At 60.0% G+C, this 22,411-nt stretch overlaps 1 protein-coding gene across 1 annotated transcript in view; it reads left to right on the forward strand.

Moving 5' to 3' along the window:
* The window catches only part of TAFA5 (TAFA chemokine like family member 5), a gene marked incomplete at both ends in the record, with an annotated part of 173,581 nt that extends 151,690 nt beyond the window's left edge, over positions 1-21,891 (forward strand). The window contains 3 exons of the mRNA XM_079714916.1: positions 21,301-21,428; positions 21,560-21,718; positions 21,847-21,891. Of these exons, the coding sequence (XP_079571042.1) occupies positions 21,301-21,428; positions 21,560-21,718; positions 21,847-21,891 (332 nt within the window). The remainder of the gene's footprint in view (positions 1-21,300; positions 21,429-21,559; positions 21,719-21,846) is intronic.
* Between the last annotated feature and the right edge of the window lie 520 nt (positions 21,892-22,411).

A 22,411-nucleotide genomic window follows, 5' to 3' on the forward strand; every position in this document is an offset into this window, starting at 1 on the left:
ACTCGAATGATGTCCGACGACTGGAGAGTGAGCCCAGGGCATGGATCTGGTTACTTGGGTTCCAATCATGAGTCTTTCACTGAGTAACTGTGTGTCTTTGAAGAAACCCCTTAGCCTCCCCGAGTCTGCTTTCTCATCTGTAAAATGGGTACAATGCCGGCTTCAAGGACCAGAGCTAACATGAGTAGGGGGTGGCGATGATTGTGTTATGTTTATCAGTCTCAGCTCATGTGACGTCGTTCATCCCAGGAATTTCCCTCTCCTGGACCTGCAAACACTCATAGTCTTCCCCTGTATTTCAGCACCGGTTATTAGGCTGTAACTGATGGACTCTGGGAGGGTTGGTTTGTGGGAACTTCTGCTGCCCACCTCGGCCTGTGATACAATCGTCCCCTTTAACACTTATCTTGTTTTTTTTGTTTTTTTTTTTTTTGCGGTACATGGGCCTCTCACTGTTGTGGCCTCTCCCGTTGCGGAGCACAGGCTCCGGACACACAGGCTCAGCGGCCATGGCTCACGGGCCCAGCTGCTCTGCGGCATGTGGGATCCTCCCGGACCGGGGCACGAACCCATGTCCCCTGCATCGGCAGGCGGACTCTCAACCACTGCGCCACCAGGGAAGCCCAACACTTATCTTTAAAACTAGCCCTAAGTATCGATTATCTGTGGTAGGTAATTTGGACAGGAGGGAAAAGATAATATAAGAAGAAGATGGAAATAATTTTTTTCATAGCTTCTTTGAAAGTACTCATTTTTCCCTTGTGTATCAGGGAACAAAAGCCCATGGGTGGAAGACGTGGCTGAAGGTCAGGTGCACATTTCCCGCGAACATGGTTCGTGCCATGTGATCCCTCGGCTGGGTATAGAATGGCAGCTCACGTTCACTTCCCGTCAGGGCTTCCAAGGCGTCGCTCACATTCACGTGGCCTCTAACGCCCCTGGTGGCTGTGTGTCCTGACATCAGTGACCTCCCGTGCCCTGGACACCGTTCTTCCCCTCCCACCCCGGAGCCATTTGAAACTTTCTTTGGAACGTCCACATCCAGAAGCATCCACGGGTTTCAACCAGGTGTGTTGACATGCATTGGGCACTTGGAATGGAGACTCCAGTGTTGCTGGGAACGTGTCCACATGACCTCTGGTCACCTCCCCCCAACCTGTGCTCTTTCCTGATGGAGCAGTTGCTCTCAGGGTGGGGCAGAGCCTGGACACCCAGGCCCGAGGCTGTTGGGGACGGTCATAGGGACCAGGGCACTAGCGGCAGTTCGTGCTGAGGCCCTTCTGTCCTTCCTTCCTCTGTCCCCACAGTCCCGCTTCCCACTCCTGCGAGCTCTACTGCTGTCACCTTGCTTCCTTCCCCGTCGTCAAAATCTACTCTCATTTCACACAAGCCGAGTCCACGTGGCTCTCTGAGGGGACCTTGGAGGTGGGCTGGCCGTGGCCTCTGCTGTCTCCGGGCCCGGGTTCCCGTCTGCTGCTCTCTGCGCTACTCCCAGGGCTGTGGCTTCCCTCCCAGGCCACCCCCGGGTGCTCTGCCTCCTTCTGAAGCAGGAGAACTGGGTGGCTGAGCAGGTGGGCAGCTTGGGGTCCTCTGCGTCTGCAGCAGCCTCTGTCCTACAGCGGGGAGTAGGACGGGCCTCGGATACCAGGCTAGGGAGTCAGGGCCCTGTCACTGCCCGGTCAGGGCGGCCTCCTCCTTGTCTGTAGCCCCTGAGCCGAAGGGCTGTGCTTGTATGTGAGACGGCGGGGAAGGGGCGCGGAAAGACGGGCTTACCGAGAGCCCGCGGTATTTCAGGCTCTGATGACCGCTTTTTGGAATCCTCCACCAGACGTGCCTCCACCTCCCCCAGCCTGTGTGGGCAGCCCGCGGGTCATTTAAGGACACATCTTCCTGGCTTGACCTGGGGCTCACTGTTACAGCGGATGCTCCGTGGGTACCGGGCAGGGGTTGGAGGGCTGGCCACTGTCAAGCGAGTGGGCCATCATGATGTTCCAGGACAGCGTGGGAAGGTAGCTCTCAGCCCTCGGTGTGGACTTGGGGGGCATGGGTTCCTCTGTTCTGGCTTCCCGGGACGGCAGCCCAGCTGCTGTGAGCACCAGGGAGCAAATAAAATGGTGCCTCTCGGGAATTTTTTTTTTTTTTTTTTTTTTTTTTTTGCGGTACGCGGGCCTCTCACCGCTGCAGCCCCTCCCGCTGCGGGGCACAGGCTCCGGACGCGCAGGCTCAGCGGCCATGGCCCACGGGCCTAACCGCTCCGCAGCACGTGGCATCCTCCCGGACCGGGACACGAACCCGTATCCCCTGCACTGGCAGGCGGCCTCCCAACCACTGCGCCACCAGGGAAGCCCTCGGGTATTTATTTATGGTCGATTGCCTCTCCTGCCCCAGCTGGGACGGAGCGCCCTGCCCACCGCGCTCTCCCCGGCCCGCAGCCGAGGCACATGGGGGCGGATTTCAGGCCCACGTGTGACCTTGCAGTGCATCCTTCCTCGGAGCATGATTCCAGGTCCCACAAAGGCCGTCGTGGCTTTATGGACTGAAGGGCGTGCTTTGCGCACTGCGCCAGGTCGGCATCCATGTTCGGCCTGATTCAGGTTAATGCAGTTAAGACACTGCATCCTGGGCCTTAATCACGGTCTGCCTGAGAGGGCGCCTGGCCCAGGGGGCAGGAGGACCTGGACACGGGGAAGTGGGGCTGCAGGGAACAGGGGCCGCGATGCCGCCCTCCCCAGGGCCCTGGACTGTCCCAGACCTGGCCCTCCCACCAGAGCTTCCCTAGAAGCCCAGATGGGGGCCTGACCAAGTGCCTGATGTTGGAAACCTCCTCCCACCCATCGTGGGGGGTTTCGTGGGGTGCGTGCTCTCAATGAGATTCGTGCACAGACTGTGGGGGGCAGAGCCAGGACTCCAAGGTCCCTGTGTCACCTGCCAGCTGCAGGCCTCCAGAGCTGGGCCCTGCATCTTTGCCTGCTGTGCATCCCCTGGCCTCGCTCCACTCCAACTCCCAGATCAGGGACAGGCTGGGGGGTCTCCTGTCAGCTGGCTTCCCTGCAGAGCCCCCCATGCAGCAGAGAAAGGCTGCAGGAGGAGGGCCTCCACACCCCTCCTCCCCATGCCTGCTGGGCAGTGGCCCTGAGCCCGAGGGGAGTTTGGCTCAGTGAAGGCCTCTGCCCCGTTCAGAGCAGGCCTGGCTTTGCAGAGTTTCATGGGGTCACCTCTACACTCAGCATCCAGGAGGCATCAGGGCCGCGTTTGGGCCTCAGCTGTGAGACGGCATGCCCAGCCGCAAAGCTGGAAGACTATCTGGCGTTTTAAGGAAAAGTTTGCTGATGACCAAGCCTGTGATAAAATTTTGTTTTATTCCTATAAAGATCAAAATGGGTCTTTCCCCATTCTGCTGGCCCGGGATTCCCCCATGCCTTGCAGGAGCTGCTGTGTAGCTGGGGAGGGCAGGCGGCGTCTGGGCTGGGCCTGGAAAGGGCCTCTCGGCTTCCCTGGCTGGGCCACCACCTCCTTGCAGGACCCTGGGAAGTTCATTCTAGTTACATGTGCAGGAAAAGGAGGAAATGTGTTTGGGGAACTTTGTCCCAAGCCAGTGGACCCCACGGCCAGGGCATCTCCGAGTGGCGCCATTGGGGGATTGGGGGCGGATTAACCCAGGCTTCGGAAGCCCAAGAAGAGTGTAGGGACGATGGGCCCGTCCCTTGGGAGGGAATCTGGCCCCTTTTCTCTGGCGCTGTTGGGAGCACGGAGCCGGGCCGTCCTCCCCAGGCTCTGAGCCGGTGTCCTGGGAGCCCTGGCCCTGCAGCCCAAGGCCCGACACTTGCCCTCCTCCACCCGCACCACCTGCCCTCGGCACAGGCTCGAGGACGTGCAGGTGCTCTGGTCCGCAGATGTCCCTGGAGGGGCAGACCAGTGCCCGGTGGGCTCCCCTCCACGTTCCCGGGGCACTGGAGGCGGGAAGGGCATCACCCACCTGACGCAGTGGGAAGATTGCCCCCGCCCTGAGTTCTGTCCAAACCCAGAACCTTCCAAACATCCTGCTGACCCTCCTGGCGGCAGTGACCCCAGGCCTGGCACGCTGACCCCATGCCCACCCTGTGGCCACAGCTTGCTCTTGTCCCCGACCGGAAGCTGGGTCTGCCTCTGAACACCGAAGGTGGCCGCCTGACGGGGCGGCGATGGGGCCACGGAAGCCGGACACATTCTTAGAAGCTTGGCAATGAGATACAGGCCAGGCGCATAAACTCGACTCACGGGGCCACAGCAGCCAGGCTCGGTGAGCAGGCCCTGTCCTTCTGGTGATAGAAGGAAATGGAAAACTCTGGAAGAGCAGGGAGCCTGGAGTGGCACCCCTCCCCCACAGCGGCCTCAGCTCTGGGAGGAGGGAGGGGCCTGCCGTGCCCCGCGTGTTAGGGGTCGGGGTGCGGGTGACAGGAGAAGATTCAGGGGCTCCGGGGGCGAGGAGGGTGGGCAGCGTCCTGGGGGAGGGGCTGGGTGGCAGCAGTACCTCTGGGGGCTCACTGGGGACATGGGAGGATGGACTGGAGGCGGCTGGATCCCATCCCTGCTGCCTCTTCCCTGTGGCCACCCCCTCCCGAGGAGCACCCAAAGCCACCCTTTTCACCACCGTGCATTCTTCTCCAGGACTGGTTGGGTGACGGTCCAGGAGCCGAGTGCTGGGGCCCTCCAGGTGCATCCGCTCCCACCCGGGCTGTGAGTGGACCCCACATGGGGAAGGGCGCTGGACCCGGATGCCAGCTGCACAAGCTGGAGTGACTAGAGGGACCCTCGTTCCAGCCTTGATTTACTGGTGTGGACGCTACGGCCAGGACCGTGTGTGCCGGTCATCACCGGGGCTGAGGGACAAACCCGAGCTCCAGGCTTTGTCTTTCCACCCCAGGCTGCTGACCTGGAGGGCGTCTGGAGGGTTCTCTGAGCCAATGTCATCTTTGGAAGGAGGGGATGCTGAAGCTCCAGCCCTCAGGGCCGTGGAGCAAGAGATGCTTAGACAGAGTGTGTGTGGCCCCCCGCCCAGCCTGGGAGGCCTCGGCCACCCCTGACAGCTTTTGTCACCAGTGGCTCCTAGGGCAGCACCCAGGGCAGGGCCCCCGGCCAGGGCTCCGAGGCTCGCAGGAAGCTCCCCTCATCCCTGTGGAGGGACGCCCGCCTGGCGCTCAGCCGGAAGGGACTTCTCAGCATCCTCGCCGACCATGGCAGTGTCAACAAACCCATATTAAGACACATCTGTCCGACTTCTCTCCTGTGTCCTGAACAGAAAGCAGTGGCCAGTACAATGAAGCTGCACTGAATGCAGCTGCTCCCAAGCCTCCAGCGGGAAGGCTGATGGACTGAAGGGTCTCATTGTCCTGCCGCCAGCCCGGGTCGGGCTCCTTGCGTCACAGCCACCTCGGGACCGAACAGTGGCCGGCACAGATCGTCCTCACGAGGTGGTCCCAGTGCTGGCCTTGGGAGCGCGGTTCTGGAGACGGGCATGCCAGGGCTCATGGGGGCGGCGAGCGTGACCAGCACCTCTTGAGCGGGATGGGGATGCTGGTCCATGCAGCAGCACCGCTGCCGATATTGAGGGGCTGCGCCCAGAGCCCCCATCTCTCCGCTGCTGCCCTGCAGCCCCGTCTGATGGCACAGAGCCCGCACCTCCCGCAGGGCCTGGTCCTGCCCGGCTCCCAGGTGTGTGTGCGGCAGGTGACCCAGGGCTAAGGCTACTCCTGCTGCCCCACCGTGGGGGTCCGCCTACTGGGTGTTTGCTGAACTGCCCGGGTGGGGCGGCAGAGGTGCTGGGAGCCAGGGTGGGCCTCCTCCGGACACACCAAGCGGGGCAGACGAGGCAGCGGCTTGCAATGGCCCAGACCCCAGTCTCCTCCTGTCCCCTTCCCTCCCACTCCCCAGCGATGCCTGCCCACCCTCTGAGCTGCGAGGGCTCAGGGGGCACAGATCCCTGGTTGGGAAGGACCCTCATGAGGAAACTGAAAGATGACGTCCGGGCAGGGGCTTCTCGTGCTTGGCAGCAGGCAGCCTGAGCCCAGCCAGGGGCACAGTGCTGCCTGTCTCTATCTGTCTGTCCCTCCCTCCCCCCTCTAGTGCATATTTCCAGAACCTTCTATGCACAAGTTGCTGTGCCAGGTGTACAGCAGGGGACAGAGCAGGCCGGGCCCCACTGTCACGGAGCTGACCTTTTGTGGGGCTCAGACTCCCCAAATCCACGCTCAAATTCATGTGTCACTGGCCTCGGGAAGGGTCAGGGTGCCTGAGGGAGACCCTGGGGCCTATGATCAGTGGAAGGGGCAGGAGAGGCCTCCATCGGGGGGGAGGTCTGGGTCAGGCCTGAGAGGCGTGGAGAAGGGCGTTGGGACAGTGGACCCCCTGCAGCAGGGGCAAGGGTGGGGGAAGGGCTGCAGGCAGGTGGCCAGTGGGCACGGGCAGGGTGGTCTTGGTCCACAGTCAGAAAGGGTCTCCGGCATGGCCCACAGGATGGAATCCTGTGCTCAGTGCCAAGATGCTGGAGACAGATGTCACGACACGGAAACAACACTCAAGGTTGAATTAGAAAGAAAGAAAAAAAGCAACAGGACAAAAAACCACGTGTAGGTTTATGTAGCTCCATGTCATGGGGCAGATGGAAAGAGCAGAGGATGCCCCTCAAGGGTCAGTGGTTGGCTCTGAACACCTGGCTCCACCCTTAGCTCTGCATGGTCCCCTCAAGGCCTTGGGCTGACTCCCTGGGACCTTGGCTCCCCCTTGTAAGCGGGGAGGACGGTTCTGTCCCCAGGAGTCACAGGGGCCGCAGGAAGCCCAGACAGAGCCCTCTGGCCAGCTCCCAGCCCCGAGCCGGCCTTGCCTCTGTAGCCGGGTTGGTGCCGCCTTTGCCCCAGAGGGAGTCTTGGTCCAGCCGGGCTGTGGATGGGACTTCATTTCTAAAGCTATAGGCCCACAGGCTCCATTCCCCAGACCCCAACCCTGGCTCCAGCCTGTGCTTTTAGTGGAGGCAGAGCTATAAATAACTCCCAATTTGCAGCTCTGTGGACACCAGGCAGGGGAGCCATTCATCCTGCTGCCCAGGTGGCCACCAGCTGTTGCTGGATTCTTGGAACAGAAAAAAGGAGAGATTCAGAGAGAGGGCTTAGCTTCCAGCCCACCGCAGCCTGGAGCCTCCCTCCTGTGGCCCTGGACACGTCCTCCCCTTCAAGCCATGTGTGCCCCGAGGCGGCAAGGGTGCCCCCTGCACTGAGTGGGGCCAGGCAGCCCCCGGCAGTGAAGGAAAGCAGCCCCAAGAACAGGGAGCACAGGGCACGAGGGGTACAGGTAAGCCGAGGGCTGGTGGCTTTCCCAAGCTGCTGGGAGACCCCCAGACTCATCCTGCTGCATCCTGCATCCAGCAGCAGCCCCACGAGCATGATGCGCGGAGACCCCCAGGCACCAGGACTGCATCAGCCCCACCTCCCAAGTAGGAAGGGCTGGGGATCCCTGGGCGGGGCACCGAGCCCATTTCAGCATGCCACCCCGAGTGCTTCCAGAAGACTCCAGCCCGTGAACTGAGGGTCTTAGATTTCTGTATCTCCAGTGGGCGTTTCACTCCCCAGGGCCCTTTCTTTCTGATGCAGCAGCTTCACTCGGGTGGTTGGCAGGTCCTTGTCGTTACCCTGGCACATCCAGCCTTTGGGGATTTCAGCAAGAAGATTAGTGATGCCGGGCAGGGCCCTGTGCTTCGACCGAACCTGAGCTCAGAGTTATGGGGAGACTTGGGGATGCGGATCAAGGCAGTAACCAAGGAAACCAGATCCAAATGTCCAGACCCAGTTTGTCCCATTTTGGAGCCTCTCAGAACATGAGGGGCTCAAACCATCGAGCAAATAAACAGACCATCAGGAAAGACTTCCTTCCCATTACTTTAAATCAATCTTCGTAAATCTTACAACACAGGCGAGAAGCTTCCGTTAGAGACACCTTTCCCAGATTGTAAGATAAAACACGCATGCAAAACTATTTGGTTGGAAGCAGTCTATCCTTCTTGCAAACACGATAGGTTCTGGTGTGGTGTCCAAACACAGCCTCTCCCTGGTACTTGATCAAACACCCGCGCCCCTCATTTCCCAGGCTCTGTGCTGAGTTCACGCAACCTGCCCCCAGTTCACTCCACTTCCCAGGGGCCAGGGGGCCTTGTGCTAGTCAATCCTGAGTGTGGAACGTGGGATGTGGCCTGCCCCGTGACCTGTACCCTGTTTTCTGTGCCCCAGGGAGGGCGTCTGGTGGATTGGATTCAACAGAGAGATGTGTTGAAGTTCTAATCCATGTGCCCGTGAATGTGGTCTTAGGTGGAAATGTAATCAGATATAATCAGGTTAAGATGAGGTCATCAGGGTGGGCTCTGATCCATTGACTGGGGTCCTTATAGGAGGAGGAAATACCACGTGAAGACAGAGGCACCTGGGGAGCAGACCATGTGATGATGGAGGTAGAGACTGGAGTGATGTGTCCACCTTCATCCCCGGGAGGCACCAGCCTCCTCCTGGGCCGGCATCTCCCTATCGATACCTTTCCACAGGCCTCACAACCTCCCTTCCTGCAGGGGTAAGGGATTGGGGTCTCTGAGGCCATCAGGGCCAACTGGCAGGTGCCCGTGTCAGGGAGGAGAGAGCAGAGCTGCTTGAGGATGGGGAGGTTGGTCTGGAGAACACCCTCCAAGAGCCGCTGGCACCTCTAGTTCCGTGGGTTGAAACTCGATGGTTCCCCACTTACAATGGCGACCCCAAGCCTCCACCTCCGCCCGTCTTCCCCCCTGTTTACTTCTCGAGAGGTGGTCACAGGTTGCTTCTTTACAGTTCCTCTCTGGGCCAATCAGGAAGAGCTTGGGCAGAGGCCTTGGAGCCCATGGGCTGTCCCTGGCTTCTTGCATCACTGCCGGCTGACCTTCCCCATGGACGCAGGAGAGGCTCAGAGGAGGGGAGAGGTGGGAAGCCCAGAATGCCTCGTGTTGACTACACATTGGCCATGCATGCCTCAGGAGTCAGAGGGAGGCAGGGTGGGGTCAACACAGCCACCGATGCCACCCCTTCCCTCCCTCCTCCTTCTGAAGTTTGCTCTGGGGGGAAGGAGGACAGAGGGGTCCCTGAGCAGTGGGTTCCTTGGCCCTTCCCAGTACACGTGACACTGTGTGATGCTGCCAGGCCTCTCTGACCATTGGGGGAAGGAAGTCAAGTTCAGGGTTTCACGGTGCTCTGAACGCCAAAGGTTTTGAGTGGATGGATGGATGAGTGTGTGGATGGATGGATGAGCGGATGGGTGGATGGATGGATGGATGGATGGGCGGGTGGATGGGTGGGCGGATGGGTGGATGGATGGATGGGTGGATGAGTCAATGAGTGGATGGATGGATGAGTGGGCAGATGGATGGATGAGTGGATGGGTGGATGGATGGATGGATAGGTGGGTGGATGGATAGTTGGATGGATGGGTAGATAGATGAATGGAGGGGTGGATGACTGGATGGTGGATGGATGGATAATTGGGTGGATGGATAGTTGGGTGGATGGATAGTTGGACGGATGGGTAGATAGATGAATGGAGGGGTGGATGACTGGATGGATGGACAGGTGAACAGAAGGAGAAATGAGTGGACAGAGGATGGTTTTCTAAATATTTCATGCTCCTCACAGTGAAAGTTTCTGTGAGAGCTGATAGGTCTGAGTCCTAGTGGGGGCCTGGATTCCCTGAAAGCAGCCAGTGTTCTCAGCCTCAGTGCCCCTCTGTCATGTCCAGCATCTCCCCCATGCAGGCAAGACCACGCCCCTGGACCATGGCCCTCATCACTTCCTGGGAGACTGACCCACAACACAGCCCCTACCCCCATGGGCGCCTGGCTGCCACAAGTGGCCTCCCTGAATGAAAGTGTGTCCCAGCTCTCTACGAAGGGATGTGCAGGGTCTCCACACAGTGAGGCCGTGACGCTCCCCTGCTGCCCCCCAGGAGCCCTGCCACCTCCCAGAACTAGGGAGGTGCTTTCCTGCCCCAGGTTAAAATGAAAAGCCGGTTGCATCTCCTGTCTGCCCTCTCAAGGAGCTTCTGTCAATTCATGGGAATTTGCCCAAGAGAAATGATTGGAGTGTTTTTCTTTTCCTCTCTACTTACATTTCTTAATCCTGGTGAAATAACGAGACAGGTAGCTCATGGCAACTGTGGTTTTTCTCTCTCAGTCCAATTTGATTACCCAAATCTGGAGTGTTTTCCACGGGCACAGGATGCTAACTAATCATACAGGGAAACTTCTCCATTCTCGAGCTCTGGTGGGGACAGGTCCCAGGCAGCTAATGAATCACACTAATCAGAGAACCGTCTCAAAAATTAATCCATTCTACCATAACTATTTAAAGAAAAAATAATTATCGAGACTGTTCTCGCTAAATTATGCTGTCCAGAAGTTGTCGAAAGAAAATTTTGTCTAATTTTAAAATGTAATCTGGGTTTTGCAGATTTTTCTTTTCTGAGTGATTAAAGGATTCAGCATGAATGACCAGGAGGAGAATGTGCCTTTTCTTCCCGAATTGTCGGGTCGTGGTTGTGACGTGTGCCAGCCTGGCGGGGCCCACGGCCTTGGCCTCCATCACAGACCCCACCTGGGAGCGTGCATGGCCTTGGGGCCACTGGACCCCAGGCTTCTCCAGGGAAAGTGGGTCTCCCCGCCTGCCCCTTGGTCCTGAGAACAGGCCCACATCCTTGAGCTGGGCGTGCCCCATGGCTTGGGGTGAGTGCAGCCTGAGTGAGTGACCATGGCCCTCTTTGTCCGGGAGGTAGAGGTTGACAGGCCCCTTGAGCTCGGGGGTCCCAGCGGCTGAGCTGTGCCCACTCCCATCCCACTCGCTTCCCTGATGGGTTAATCCCGGTACCAAGGGCGGACGGGGGCCTCCCGTGCTTGGCCCCGAAGTGTTCAGAACACCTGAGAAGACTCCAGAAAACTGACAGCTGCCTTGCCTGCAAAGGAGGAAGGTGTGACTCTCAGAGGTTTTGCAGTTTGGGCTGGTTCACCGACGTCTGTCCATCCCAAGTGACCAAGGAGACCAGAGCAGTTCAGGGAGCCCGGAGCCAGACCCCTGGGGTGGCCCCCCTCAAAGAGGAGGCGGGCTGCTCCCAAGAAGTCCCCGAGCCTCGGGCTCCCTGGCCAGGTTGGGCAGAGAGGCCACCCCTGGACAGTAGAGTCAGGCCCCGGCTGGCTTGGGGGTGGTGCAGGGGTGCGGGGGGCTGCCCCTCGGAGCCTGTCCCTAGTCTGCTGGCTGGGACCTGCCTTCCTGCTTTGGCCTGGTGAGGATGGAATGGGATGGGGTCTTCAGGACCCTGTACTGACGCAGCTCTTCCTGTTGGCGTTTTGGCCTTACTGTTCTGCCCGTCTTGAGTGAGGGTGGGGGCGGGGAGATGCCCAAACCAGTGAGGGGGGACAGGTACGTAACCTGCACACGGTGCTGAGTGTCAGGCCCCGTGACCCCAGGAGCAGCAGGGGCCGTGGTAGCAATGACAAGCCACCCACCCCAGACCAGGAGCAGAAGCCGGGCAGGGTCAGAGAAGGTTCTGGAAAGCCAGGATAGGGAGGGCTATTCGTCCCTGGCACCCTTCTCCTGACCCGACGCTTACCTGTGTATCCAGGACCACATGCTCCATCCCCCCAGCATCCTAGTGGACCCCCTTCAGTGCACTACCCGTGCGCCGCAGCGCAGCGAGCTTTTAACATCACCTGGACCAGTGCGGACGTAGGGTCAGTGGCCACGTGTGGCTGCCCAGGACGCTCCGTTAGGCCTCCATCTCCTCACACCTTTTCCAGCTGAGCCCACTAAGCCTCACCAACAGGGTTGACAGATGTTGGGCCCTACGTCCCTCCATCCTGGGGCTGAAGTCCGCCTGTCACCAAGTGGGCCTCAGAGCTGGGAGCTGAAGCAGGTGTGTGCCCAGGGCCAGCCCTGCATGGGGGCTTCTCTGCATGGAGGCCCCTCCCTCCCTCCCTCCCTCCCCTCTACCTGGGCAGCTCCTTACTGTGACTTCAGGGTCTCAGGTTCCTTCAGGTTCTGTGTTCCTTCTCCCCACGGCCCTGTGTCCACCCGAGGCTGCTGTGAGAATCCACACCACGCTCTCAGCTGGGACGTCTGGGGCCCCCAGAACACAGGTGGGTAGCCGGGAACTGCTGTGATTCAAGGCCCTGCTGCCATCACAGACCCCCCTTCCTGGCTGTCAGCTGTAATCAGCATGGCAAAGACCGGAAGCATATTTTGGGACCATTGGAGGCAATTCTGTGTACCCAGTTCCTACAAGAGGAATTGGCACAGCCTGGCACTGGGGGAAGGTTGAGGGAATGAAGCTAACCCTATAAACTGATGAATATCAGCACAGCCCTCCCTGAAATCGCAGGTAGGGCAGATATGTGCATGCAACGTACTCTAATTATTGGGAACCAAGCAAAATGTGTGAGCACGTAGAAGCTCCTAATATGCGCGTGAATAGACGTATACCTGTGTATATGTTAGAAAGCCCTGTTGGGGATGGCGGGGGGCTGTAGGTGGAGCACAGCCCCGGGCGGGTCAGAATGGGAAGCAGCTCCCTGTCCCCGGGCTGCCAACTGCAGACCCAGACGGTCCCAGGCCAGAGCAGCCCAGGGCTGGCAGCCAGGCCTCTGGAGCCAGCCTGGAGGCCCCTCGGGGCTGGGATGCCGCTGGCTGGTCTTGTGGGTCCAGCATGGTGGGAGCCCCAGGACCCCGTCCATCCTCTACCCCCCAGATGCTTCTGGGGACAGAGAGGGGCTGGGACAAGCCACCACCCAGGCCTCCTGGAATATCCTGTGACCCCTGCCAAGACCCCGCCCCTCCTCCAGAGCACTGTGGCCCCGGCCTGGGGCGTCTCGGGGACAGAGCAGCTTCTCCAGGGAGGACGGGAAACGCCATCTCTACCTGCAGCTCTCAGAACACAGGCTCACGGGCCTAACGTGCACAGAATAAATGTCTGCAGGAGAGAGTTATTCAGGCCCAAGGCCGTCAGAAAGCTGCCCTCTGACCCGCCTACTGATGGTCACAGAGTCGCCTGCAGGACGGGACCCGGTGCCAACTCCCCTGGGGACAGATGACCGAGGACACATGATTGGCCATGGTCGGGGTCTGGTCCACTTGGCGGGCAGCCTGGCGGGATGCGTCCAGGGCCATGGAGACGCTCAGGCCCTCTGACCCCGTAATTCCTCTCCCGGAAATATGTCCTGAGAAGATAATTCAAAAGAAGATGAAAGGCGTGTTGATAGCAGAGCTAAGCTGGAAAGCACAAACAGCAGAGATGCCCGTCTCGGGACAGCGTGGTGGACCACAGGAAGGGGCCTGAGTTGGTCCCGTGCAGCTGGGGGTGTAGCTGTGGAGCAGCGTGGAGGGCCTAGCGGACCCAGAGATGGAGGACGGGGCAGGCGGCGGCTACATAAGGGCCCTTTAACAGAGTCTGGGGGGATGGGGCTGCCCCAGAGGAGGGTCACCTCCCTGTCCCCTCAGTGGCCCTTGCACTGGTCCTCGGTATGACTGTGCTGTCCTTTGCTGGCCTCCAGAGCTCAGGATGCTTGGACGGAAGGCCTCTGCCCCACACCAACTGCAGGGCCAGCCACCCGCCTGCAGCAGAGCAGCCTGGTGCTGGGGACACGCGTGTTTCGTGCCACAGCATCCCTTGCGCTGTCCTAGCCCATAATGATGCTGAGAGAATGAACAGTGGTGGGGCGGGGGGCTTTCCCTCAGCCGCAGCCATTCTGACTGGCTCTTACATCAGCTCTGTCCTTGCATCAGCCCCCTACCCTGCCCCGACGCAGTGGCCTTCATCCCATCCACAGGTGAGAAAACCGAGGCACAGAGAGGGCGGGCACCTGACCTGAGGGCCCAGCTGTGAGCAGCAGCACACTGGGACTCAGACCCCAAGGGCTTGAGCTCCGAAGGCCAGCCTGGCCTCCTCTCCTCCCTGGTCGAGCCATGGTTTCTCCTGCCGGCCGGGCCCTGCCTGCTCATCCTCTTGCTGCCTCTGGGAGCCCGTTCCTGCGCACGGCCGCATGGAATCAGGGAGCATGGGGGACCCTGGTCAGGCTGTCCGGGCTCAAGCCCTTGCACCATCCCCTTCTGGCCGCCGTGTGAATGTGGAAATCTCCCGACCTCTCTGAGCTTTCTTGTCCCCACGTGTGATGTGGAGACCAGGCGAATTGATTCCTCGTAAGTAACAACCAATAGTCAGTCTGTCGATAAAGGAGCCTGTGACTCCCCGTGAGGACTAGCAAGCCGGTCCCTGTGGTCAGCAGCTGTCTGCACCGCCCAGCAGCTTGGTTCAGAGTCCCCAAAAGCCACCTGGCCTGCTCGGTCCCGCCAGGTGTGCTCACCTGGTGTGTTTGGGCATTGACGTTTCAAATGGGAGTTCGTAAAATGCAGAAGCTGCCCTGGGTGTGTAAGGGCAAAATGGATTTCTCCCGAAATCAGGGGGGTGTCCTAGCAGATGCTCTGGTTGTTTGCGTTTTCCCAAGCCCAAGGCCACCGATCCCCTGGTGGGGTCAGGGGGAGACCAGAGCCTGCCAGGGAGGCCCAGGTGTGCTGGGTCATCTCCACACAGCTGCCGGCCCTCCCCAGGCCGTGCAGGGCCTCCTGTGGGCTCACCTGTCCTTCCACCATTGCTGTGCCCTCCTCCAGAGTGCTACTCCTCTGATTCCTCCCGTCCCCGGGGCCAGGCTGCCAGGGAGGGATGGCCTGAGAGTGGCTATTGCCGGGAAGGTCCTCTAAGGATAGCTCGGGGGCTACCCAGGGTGCCCTCTGACCTCCCAACCCCACGGGCCTTCCTGCCCCTGCTGGTAACTGCTCCCAGGAGGGGCCTCAACGTGCCATCCTGAGGAGCACAGAGATGGGAGCCCAGGGCCCTTCTGGGGTCCTCGAAACGTTCTCTGCAGTAGTAGCATGGATTACATCCTCAGGGCCTGTGTCAGCTCTTCATGCGATAGATTCTTCCAGAACCCTTGATATATCCCAGTTATATTTGACTCCCGTGTGTGTGTGTGTGTGTGTAATTAATATCTATATGCTTATATTAAATGTCAGCCGCCCCTTTCCTCATGGGTGTGGATGTGGCCTCACCCCTCTGTCACCAGCAAGATCCAGGGAACTTTGGGGACAGATGCTTCTGGGTTAGATGCTGCCAGAGACAGCGGCCTCCCCGTCTCAGACAGACAAAGTCCATTTATGACTGTATCTGAGAATGTGGCCAGAGATTTCTGGAATCCCACTGGTTTTGTTCTAGATGATTCATTTTTCCAAGCTGTTGAGTAAAGTAAGCAGATTCGTGTTAATGGAAATGAAGAAACAGTTTATTCCAAAGGGAACCATGCAATTTACGAGCAGCAAGGGGTGCAGGCGTTGAGCGGAGCAATATGGTCTCCGCGATCCCCGTCCATCTGTCCAGACTCAAGCGAGCAGCGTGCTGGTCGCTGCAGTTGCCGTCTGAGCAGGCGTGCTGTCCACCAGACCCCGGATGGCTTCAAGGTCGTCCTGGTTGTCCAATCCTTAGGTTTCGGGGGGGTGGGCGAGGGTATCTTGCAGGGGCATGTTTCTGAGCTTCCACATCTTTGGAGCTTGTTTGTGCTGGTAAACAAAGAGGGGGTCCCAGCATCATGGGCATCATGGTGGGGAGAGGGGTGTTGCTGGCGGCAGGGTTCCCACATATGTGCAGCTCAGTCACTAGGATAGAATTTCAGACATCACACAGGGACATACCCACACACAAATACTTGTGCGTTCACGTGCGCACACAACATACAGGTGTGTGCACACACACGCACACATATACACAAACATACACACAGGATCAACGGCTGGGCACACAGGCTCTTGGCCATAGGAGGCTCCCATGGCTGGTGAGCTGATTGAACTGGGGTCCACTCAGACCCTCTGCACCTCCTCGGGATGCTGATCAGGAAGGTTGAAAGGAATCAAATAAGGATGCTTAGCCCAGTCGAGGAGAGCACTGGGGAGAAGCCACAGCGCTTAGTGCCCCTTTTGAACAGGGCGAGTCTGGACTCTGAGGCCCTCCAGCTTTTGCCTTCGGTCCTGGCCCTTCCCGCGTTTTTCCTGCCTCACGTGGGTCGTCTTTTTCCCGAGCATTGGCCCTGGAGGGTGGACACTGCAGCTCCAGGGCTAAGCCAGCCAGAGGCCCTCACGGGGACTGGTGAGGGCAAGGGCTCAGGAAATGTGAGCAGATAAGAAAAAGCTTTGTCTCACGGGCCTTCCGAAGAAGGATGCTGCCGGCCTCTGCTGTTTGAGACCAACTCTGAATGATTTGCAGGCTCCTGAGAAATTGCATATGTAAAGCACCATTAGCTTTTTGGGGTGTAAATGAGCTCAACCAAAGGCCCCTCTCTCCGCTGGCTGTCAGATCTGAGTGAATTCAGTCTGGAATCCCTCTGATCCCAGGCGGCTGATCTTCAGAGCGGGGACCACAGGGGCCGGGCTCCTTCTGTCTCTTAAGGAGGAAGGAGCTGGTCCCCCAGGCAGGGCCCCAAGGCAGATGAGCTATGTCCCCGTTAGGACCCCTGGTGAGCGCACCTGTCCTGAGGGTCCTCCCTTGGGTTCTTCGTGGGCTGCAGCGCCACCCTGCTCACCTGGGAAGAGCCGTCCTGTCCCTTGAATACACATCACTCCGTCTCCTCTTGGCTGTGTCCCCACAGCCCCCTCTGTGGCCCTTGTCACCCTGCAGCTGCCAGGATGTGTCTTCGACTCCAGGCACAGTTTGCCCCACAGTTTTGGCAAGTTGGCCCTTCAGCCGATTGACCCAGACCCACCTGAAGCAGTCCGGTCGTGTCCAGGACCTGCACCCCAGCCGGGCCCCCCGCTTCTCAGCCCCCTGGACGCCCTGGGCCCTGCCCTGCTCCCCTCCCAGCCACCAGGCCCCTGCCTGCCTGAGAGCTTGGCCCGGCGCCCTCTGTGTCCCGAGAGGCCTTCTGTTCTATCCTTCCCAAGCAGCTGGGCTGCAGGGGCGTCTTCCTTCTCGGGGGGGCGGCAGCTGGGAATGAGCCTCTCCGGGCCTGGAATCACCCGGGTGTCCTCGCACAGGGAGATTCGGAGAGAAGGGACCCAGCCTCTCCATCCCAAGGCCCCAGCACTGGCCGCTGGAGAGATGGGGACCCTGCAGGCCGACGTCCACACATGCACACGGTGGATGTGTGTGCACGTGGGCGTGTGTACGTGCGAGGCGCAGGGAGAGGCGTGTGGGCTGGGCCGGGTCCCGGGGCTTCCGCTTCCTCTCAAAGGCTCGAGCTTGCAGAGCTGGTCCACGCTGGGCCCCGAGGCCCGGGACAGGCACTGGGCGCGTGGCCAGCGGGAGATCCACACCCCTGGGCTGCACGGGCCGAGGGCCCCGTGGCTGTGACAGGAACAGGCTGGGCCGCCGTCCGCAGCCGTCAGCCGCCATCCCTCTGGCCCCTCAGCACCCCCAGCCCTGGGTGACGCCCTCCCCCGCTGGGAGCTGCCACGACGCTGGGGCCAGAGGAGAGGAGGCGGTGGCGTGTCGGCACGAAAGGCCCCTTTGTCCCTGGGACGTGGTAGCCCAGTCCTGCGCCTCCGTCCGCCCGCAGCAGGACGTGGGCCGGGGCTGAGTGAGCCGAGCTCCCGCGGCCAACGCAAGGTGCTGTGTGATCAGCCTGGCCGGCCAGTGCCCTCCGCAGGGCCGGCACCCGCACGCCCAGGCCACTGCGCCAGGTGGGGACAGGGCGGTGGCCAGGCAGCAGGTATGCCTATTTGTTTTGCAGACACACCCGCATGCCTGCTATGTGCCGGGCCAGCCCATGAAGTGGTCCCACAAGTATGGCAGTGAGCGTGCCTGTGAACGTGTGCGCATATCTGTGTGTATGTCCGTGGTGTACACGTGTGTGCTGTTTCACACGTGTGGGTGTGGTGTGCATGCCTTTGTGGGTGTTTACGTGTGTGCATGTGCCTGCACGTGGGCATTTGTGTGACCTCTGCATTCCTGTGCACATGTGCACACGTGTGTAAGTGTGTGTGAACGTGTGTGGCCAGGCTCTGTGGCTGCAGCATGGGCAGGACCTACGCCCCTCCCCCTATTGAAGGCACTTGGGACCCTGCCCCTCAAGCTTTCCTCCCTCTTCCTGACTGACCCTCAAATCTTGTCCTGTTATGTTTGTGGGGCTCCCCCCAGGAGAATAGGGGCTGCATGTTCCTCCACCGCCGTCGCCCCGCCTCTTAGTACTGCGTGTGGGACAGAGCAGAGGGGATGAAGGCTTGGTGACGCCCCCTGTGCTTTGGGGAAGGGGAACAGGGCCCGTGTCCTTGACCGAGGGCCTGGAGCCGAGCTGAGCTGCGTCCTGGGAGGAGGAGCCTCAGGAGACCAGCAGGCGTCCCAGCCCCTTGGATGCTTGGAGGCTGGCTCGGTCTCTGCCTGTGTCCGTCTACCGTCTCCAGCCCCACGGTCAGCGGCCAAGAGTGGCTTCTGTCCTCACCTGACCATGAAGGGTGTGTGTTTTACACATGGACTGGCCAAGCCCTGGGCCAGGTACTCCACTTGCAGCTTCTCGTCTGTCCCCTTGGTCACCAAGCTTCCCGGGGAGGACGGAGCCCACGGGAAGCACTGCTGGCTTGAGGTCCTCTGCTGGCACAGCAGTGCAGGATTGAACCCATCCCTCCTCTGTTGTCTGGTCCTGCAGGCTAGCCAGGGAAGCGTGGGTATCAGAACCAGGCCTCTGACGTTGCCCATGCTGCCCTGCCCCGCTGGTCTGGGCCAGTGCCCTTCTGGATGGCTCCAGTCTCTCTGTATGGGGCCTCGTCTCGGCCTCCCTGCCTCCAGAACTGCATTTCCCTCTTGCAGTTGAGGGCAGGTCTATCACCTGAGAAGGCCAAGTTCCTGCTCTTGGCTCCACTCCCTGAGCACAGCTGGGGTCTGGGTACCCCCTCCGTGGTGACAGGCACAGTACACTGACAGCATTCCCCTGGGTGTGGCCCAGGAGACAGACAGGAGCACAGGTCCAGATTTTTTTTAGCCACTCTTGAGCCTCCTCCCACACCGTCTGTCCTGGTTGATCCCTGAGAAACCCTCCCTTCTTTCTCTAATTCGTCAGGACCATCTCTAAGCCATGCACATAGGGTTTCCGGGGATTGGCAGGGTGTGTATTTCAATCCTGTTGCTTCCTCATGGGTTTACGGTTTACATTTGTTGGTGTGTGACGAGGTTTTTGTGTTGTCATTTACTGTCACCAAAATGGTGCACCAGGGACGGCGGGGCTGCTCCTGGGACTTCTGTGGGAACGATGAGCGGATGAGGAAAAGAGTCCCGAGGGGATGTGCTGGGGAATGCAGCCGCCTGTGGCCCGCAGGTCCTGGGAGGGCTGCGTGGAGTGCGAGGTGCGGCTGGAGCCGGGCCTGCCGTGGCCTAGAGACGTTTCTGGGCAGCGAGACGGCCCGTCTCCCATGCCTGCCATGAGAGCAGAGCTGTGTCTCCTCTTCCATGGGAACCACGCTGATGCTCAGCTGGAGTGTTTTTCCACTCTGACTTCAGTTGGCTGTGGGGCATTTCCGCACTGTGAGGTCTCCCGGGCCGTCTTAGCTTAGGCTGGGGTCACAAAGCACCATAGGCTGTAGGCCTTGAACAGCAGAAATTCATTTCCTCAAAGTCCAGAGGCGAGGAGGCTGCGATGCAGGTGCGGCTGACTGGTGGGGACCCCCTCCTGGCCCACAGATGGCCGCCTGCACTGTGTCCCACGTGGGAGAGGCTGAGCTCTCTGAGGTCAGTTCCTATAAGGGCACCAATGCTGTGGGGTGAGGCCCCACCCTTATGACCTCATTTAACCTCAGGTACTTCTATAAAGGCCCTGTTTCCAAGTCCAGCCACTCTGGGGTCAGGACTTCACCCTGCGACTGCAGGGGGTGGGGGTCACAGTTCCGTCCGTAGCTCAGCCTAGAAAGGAGCCGGTCTCAGGATGACCAGCTGGCTGTGGGTAGAGAGATGCTTGGTGTGGGTCCAGGTGAGCAGCACACTACCCACAGGGCCCTCTGCTGTGCCCTTGGCAGGCACCACCAATCGATCCCAGGACACTCCCCGCTGTGCTCAGGCAGCTCCTGCTTGTTTGTCAGAATTGGCATCAAGAGGTCACCTGGGCTGCCATCCTTGTCTGTTTTCCAGGCCACCTCCCAGTCCACCCTTTGTTAAGACTCACCGAGTCACCCTCCCCTGCAGGGACCCCAAGGCCCAGGCCCCCATGGGGTGAGGCCCCTCCCAGGTCCCCTATTGCCTTTGTAGGGACAGTCACTGCCTGCGGGACTGGTGGTGTGATTGGCGGCCCGCATGCAAAGTGGAAATGCTGGGATCTTTTAAAAGTTATTAAGAATTTCAAGATGCAGGAAGAGCAGGGTGGGGCCATGGGGGCCGCTGCAGCCACCAGGGCAGTCGAACCTGCTTTAAAAAGGACACGCATCACTCTGTCCTAATTCAAAACGACCCGTAGTTCCCAGGTTCCTTGAACAGTTCCATGCATACCGTTGGTGTTCTCTCCATCACAAAGTCCCTCCTTCCAGGGTCTCCATCACAGATGGCTTCCCAGGCCCTCCCACCACTGCCACAGAAAGGTGGTGGGTTTCCCAGGAAGAGAGAGACGCAGCCCCCTTCTGCCTGGAAGCGTGGGTTTGGAGTCATGAGTGCTTAGCGGCCACGGGGTCTACCTTCCCCACCCCATCTGACAATGACAAGGACTCGAGTCCTGATGTCACCAGCCCTGGACGTCCTCGGTGGGGGAGTCCCCTTTGTGGATGAGGCCCCGGGAGGGCCGTGGCCTCCGTACGATCTGCCAGGAGTCCCCACCCTCCCCCTGCCCACCTCCCTCCCAGCACCCACCCAGGCCCCAGGATTCCAGCCTGCAGACGGGCAGTCCCCACTGCATCTGAGGGGGGTCCTGACTGGGAGACCTCCCCACCCACCCCCGCCCGCTGCTGTCTTTCCTGGCTCTCATGTAGATTCCAGACAAAGGAGAGAAGTACATTGTTGCCTCTGGGAAGGGAGGTCCTTGAAACTGTCCCCAACGCCCTCAGTCACTACTTACTGAGTGGCCAGTGGCAGAGCTGGTGGTGGGCAGTGAGTGATTGACTGCAAGGCCAGGGAGGGGGCAGCAGTCTGGCCAGGCCACCCTGATTGATACCAGGCGCTGCCCACTGGACCGTCACATCCCTGAATTCTGGTACTGGGAATCGGGCTGCATAGGTACCACTCATGCCCCAGGCCAGTGCTGACAGCTCTCTCTTCTCTCCGCAGCACGAATTATCAAAACAAAGCAGTGGTGTGACATGCTCCCTTGTCTGGAGGGGGAAGGCTGTGACTTGTTGATCAACCGGTCAGGCTGGACGTGCACACAGCCCGGCGGGCGGATAAAGACCACCACGGTACGTACGCGGCGCCCCGGCTGTGCTGGGGGTGCGGGAGCCTTAGGCAGCAGAGCACACTGGGGCAGGGGTACACCCTACTCCCGTGATGACAGGACAGACAGACAGGCTACCAGCACCCCCTCCTCCAGAACCTCCCTGCTCTGCGGCCTGATCAGTCTGTCCCCGGGCTGCTCAGACCCATCACATGGTCACTGAGTGCCCAGCGGCGCAAGAGGCTGGACAGAACCCCCTCCAGGCCGGTCAGCCCACACGAGATTGCCGGTGAAGTTGTCCTGTTTCTGGGCGATGTACTCCCAGCTCCAGGCTGGAGGGAAGGTTAGAACCCACAGAAGGGCTTCAGAACGAAGGGCCTTTAAAGAAAAAGGATTGGGGAGGGGCCGTGGGCCTCATCCAGGCCATCCCCTCCCCCCCACAGGCAGGCATGGTGGCTGTTTGGAGCAGAGACCCCGAGAGCCCCTGAGGGTGCCTCTGTCCCTCCTGGATGCCACCGGGAGGGACAGTTGTAGACTCTGGGCTCCCCAGGCTGGTCTCCCGCAGGCTGGGAGGCAGAGAGTGGCAAAGTGGCTTTGGGGCTGTTTGCTCTGAGATTCTTTTCCCGAAGGAAAACTTATCAAGCACAGGCTAGGATGGTGTGGGCCAGGGGAGCAGGGCCGCCCGGCCGGGGCCACGGGGATGGCTGGTGCTTCGTATGCTGGGCCCACACAGTGTTGGACTTTGCCAGCCAATTATCACCTCTCATCCGGCTCTTCCTCGTGAGGTTGACGTAGACAGCGGAGGACTGGGGTGGGCTATGGCTCCTGGCCAAAATTCCCGCCTCGATGCTGGGGGACGTTATGTCAGGGAGGTCTGGGGTCTTGTGGAAGGATCTGGAAGTTCTCCCCTGGCATCCACGGCAGAGAAACGGGGCCCACGGCCCCTCAGGAATTAGTCTAGAGGAAAACCCACCCCTTCCTGCCCTTGCAACCTCCTCTGGAGAAGTC

The sequence above is a fragment of the Hyperoodon ampullatus genome, assembly GCF_949752795.1.
Source record: "Hyperoodon ampullatus genome assembly, chromosome: 11".
NCBI lineage: Eukaryota > Metazoa > Chordata > Mammalia > Artiodactyla > Ziphiidae > Hyperoodon > Hyperoodon ampullatus.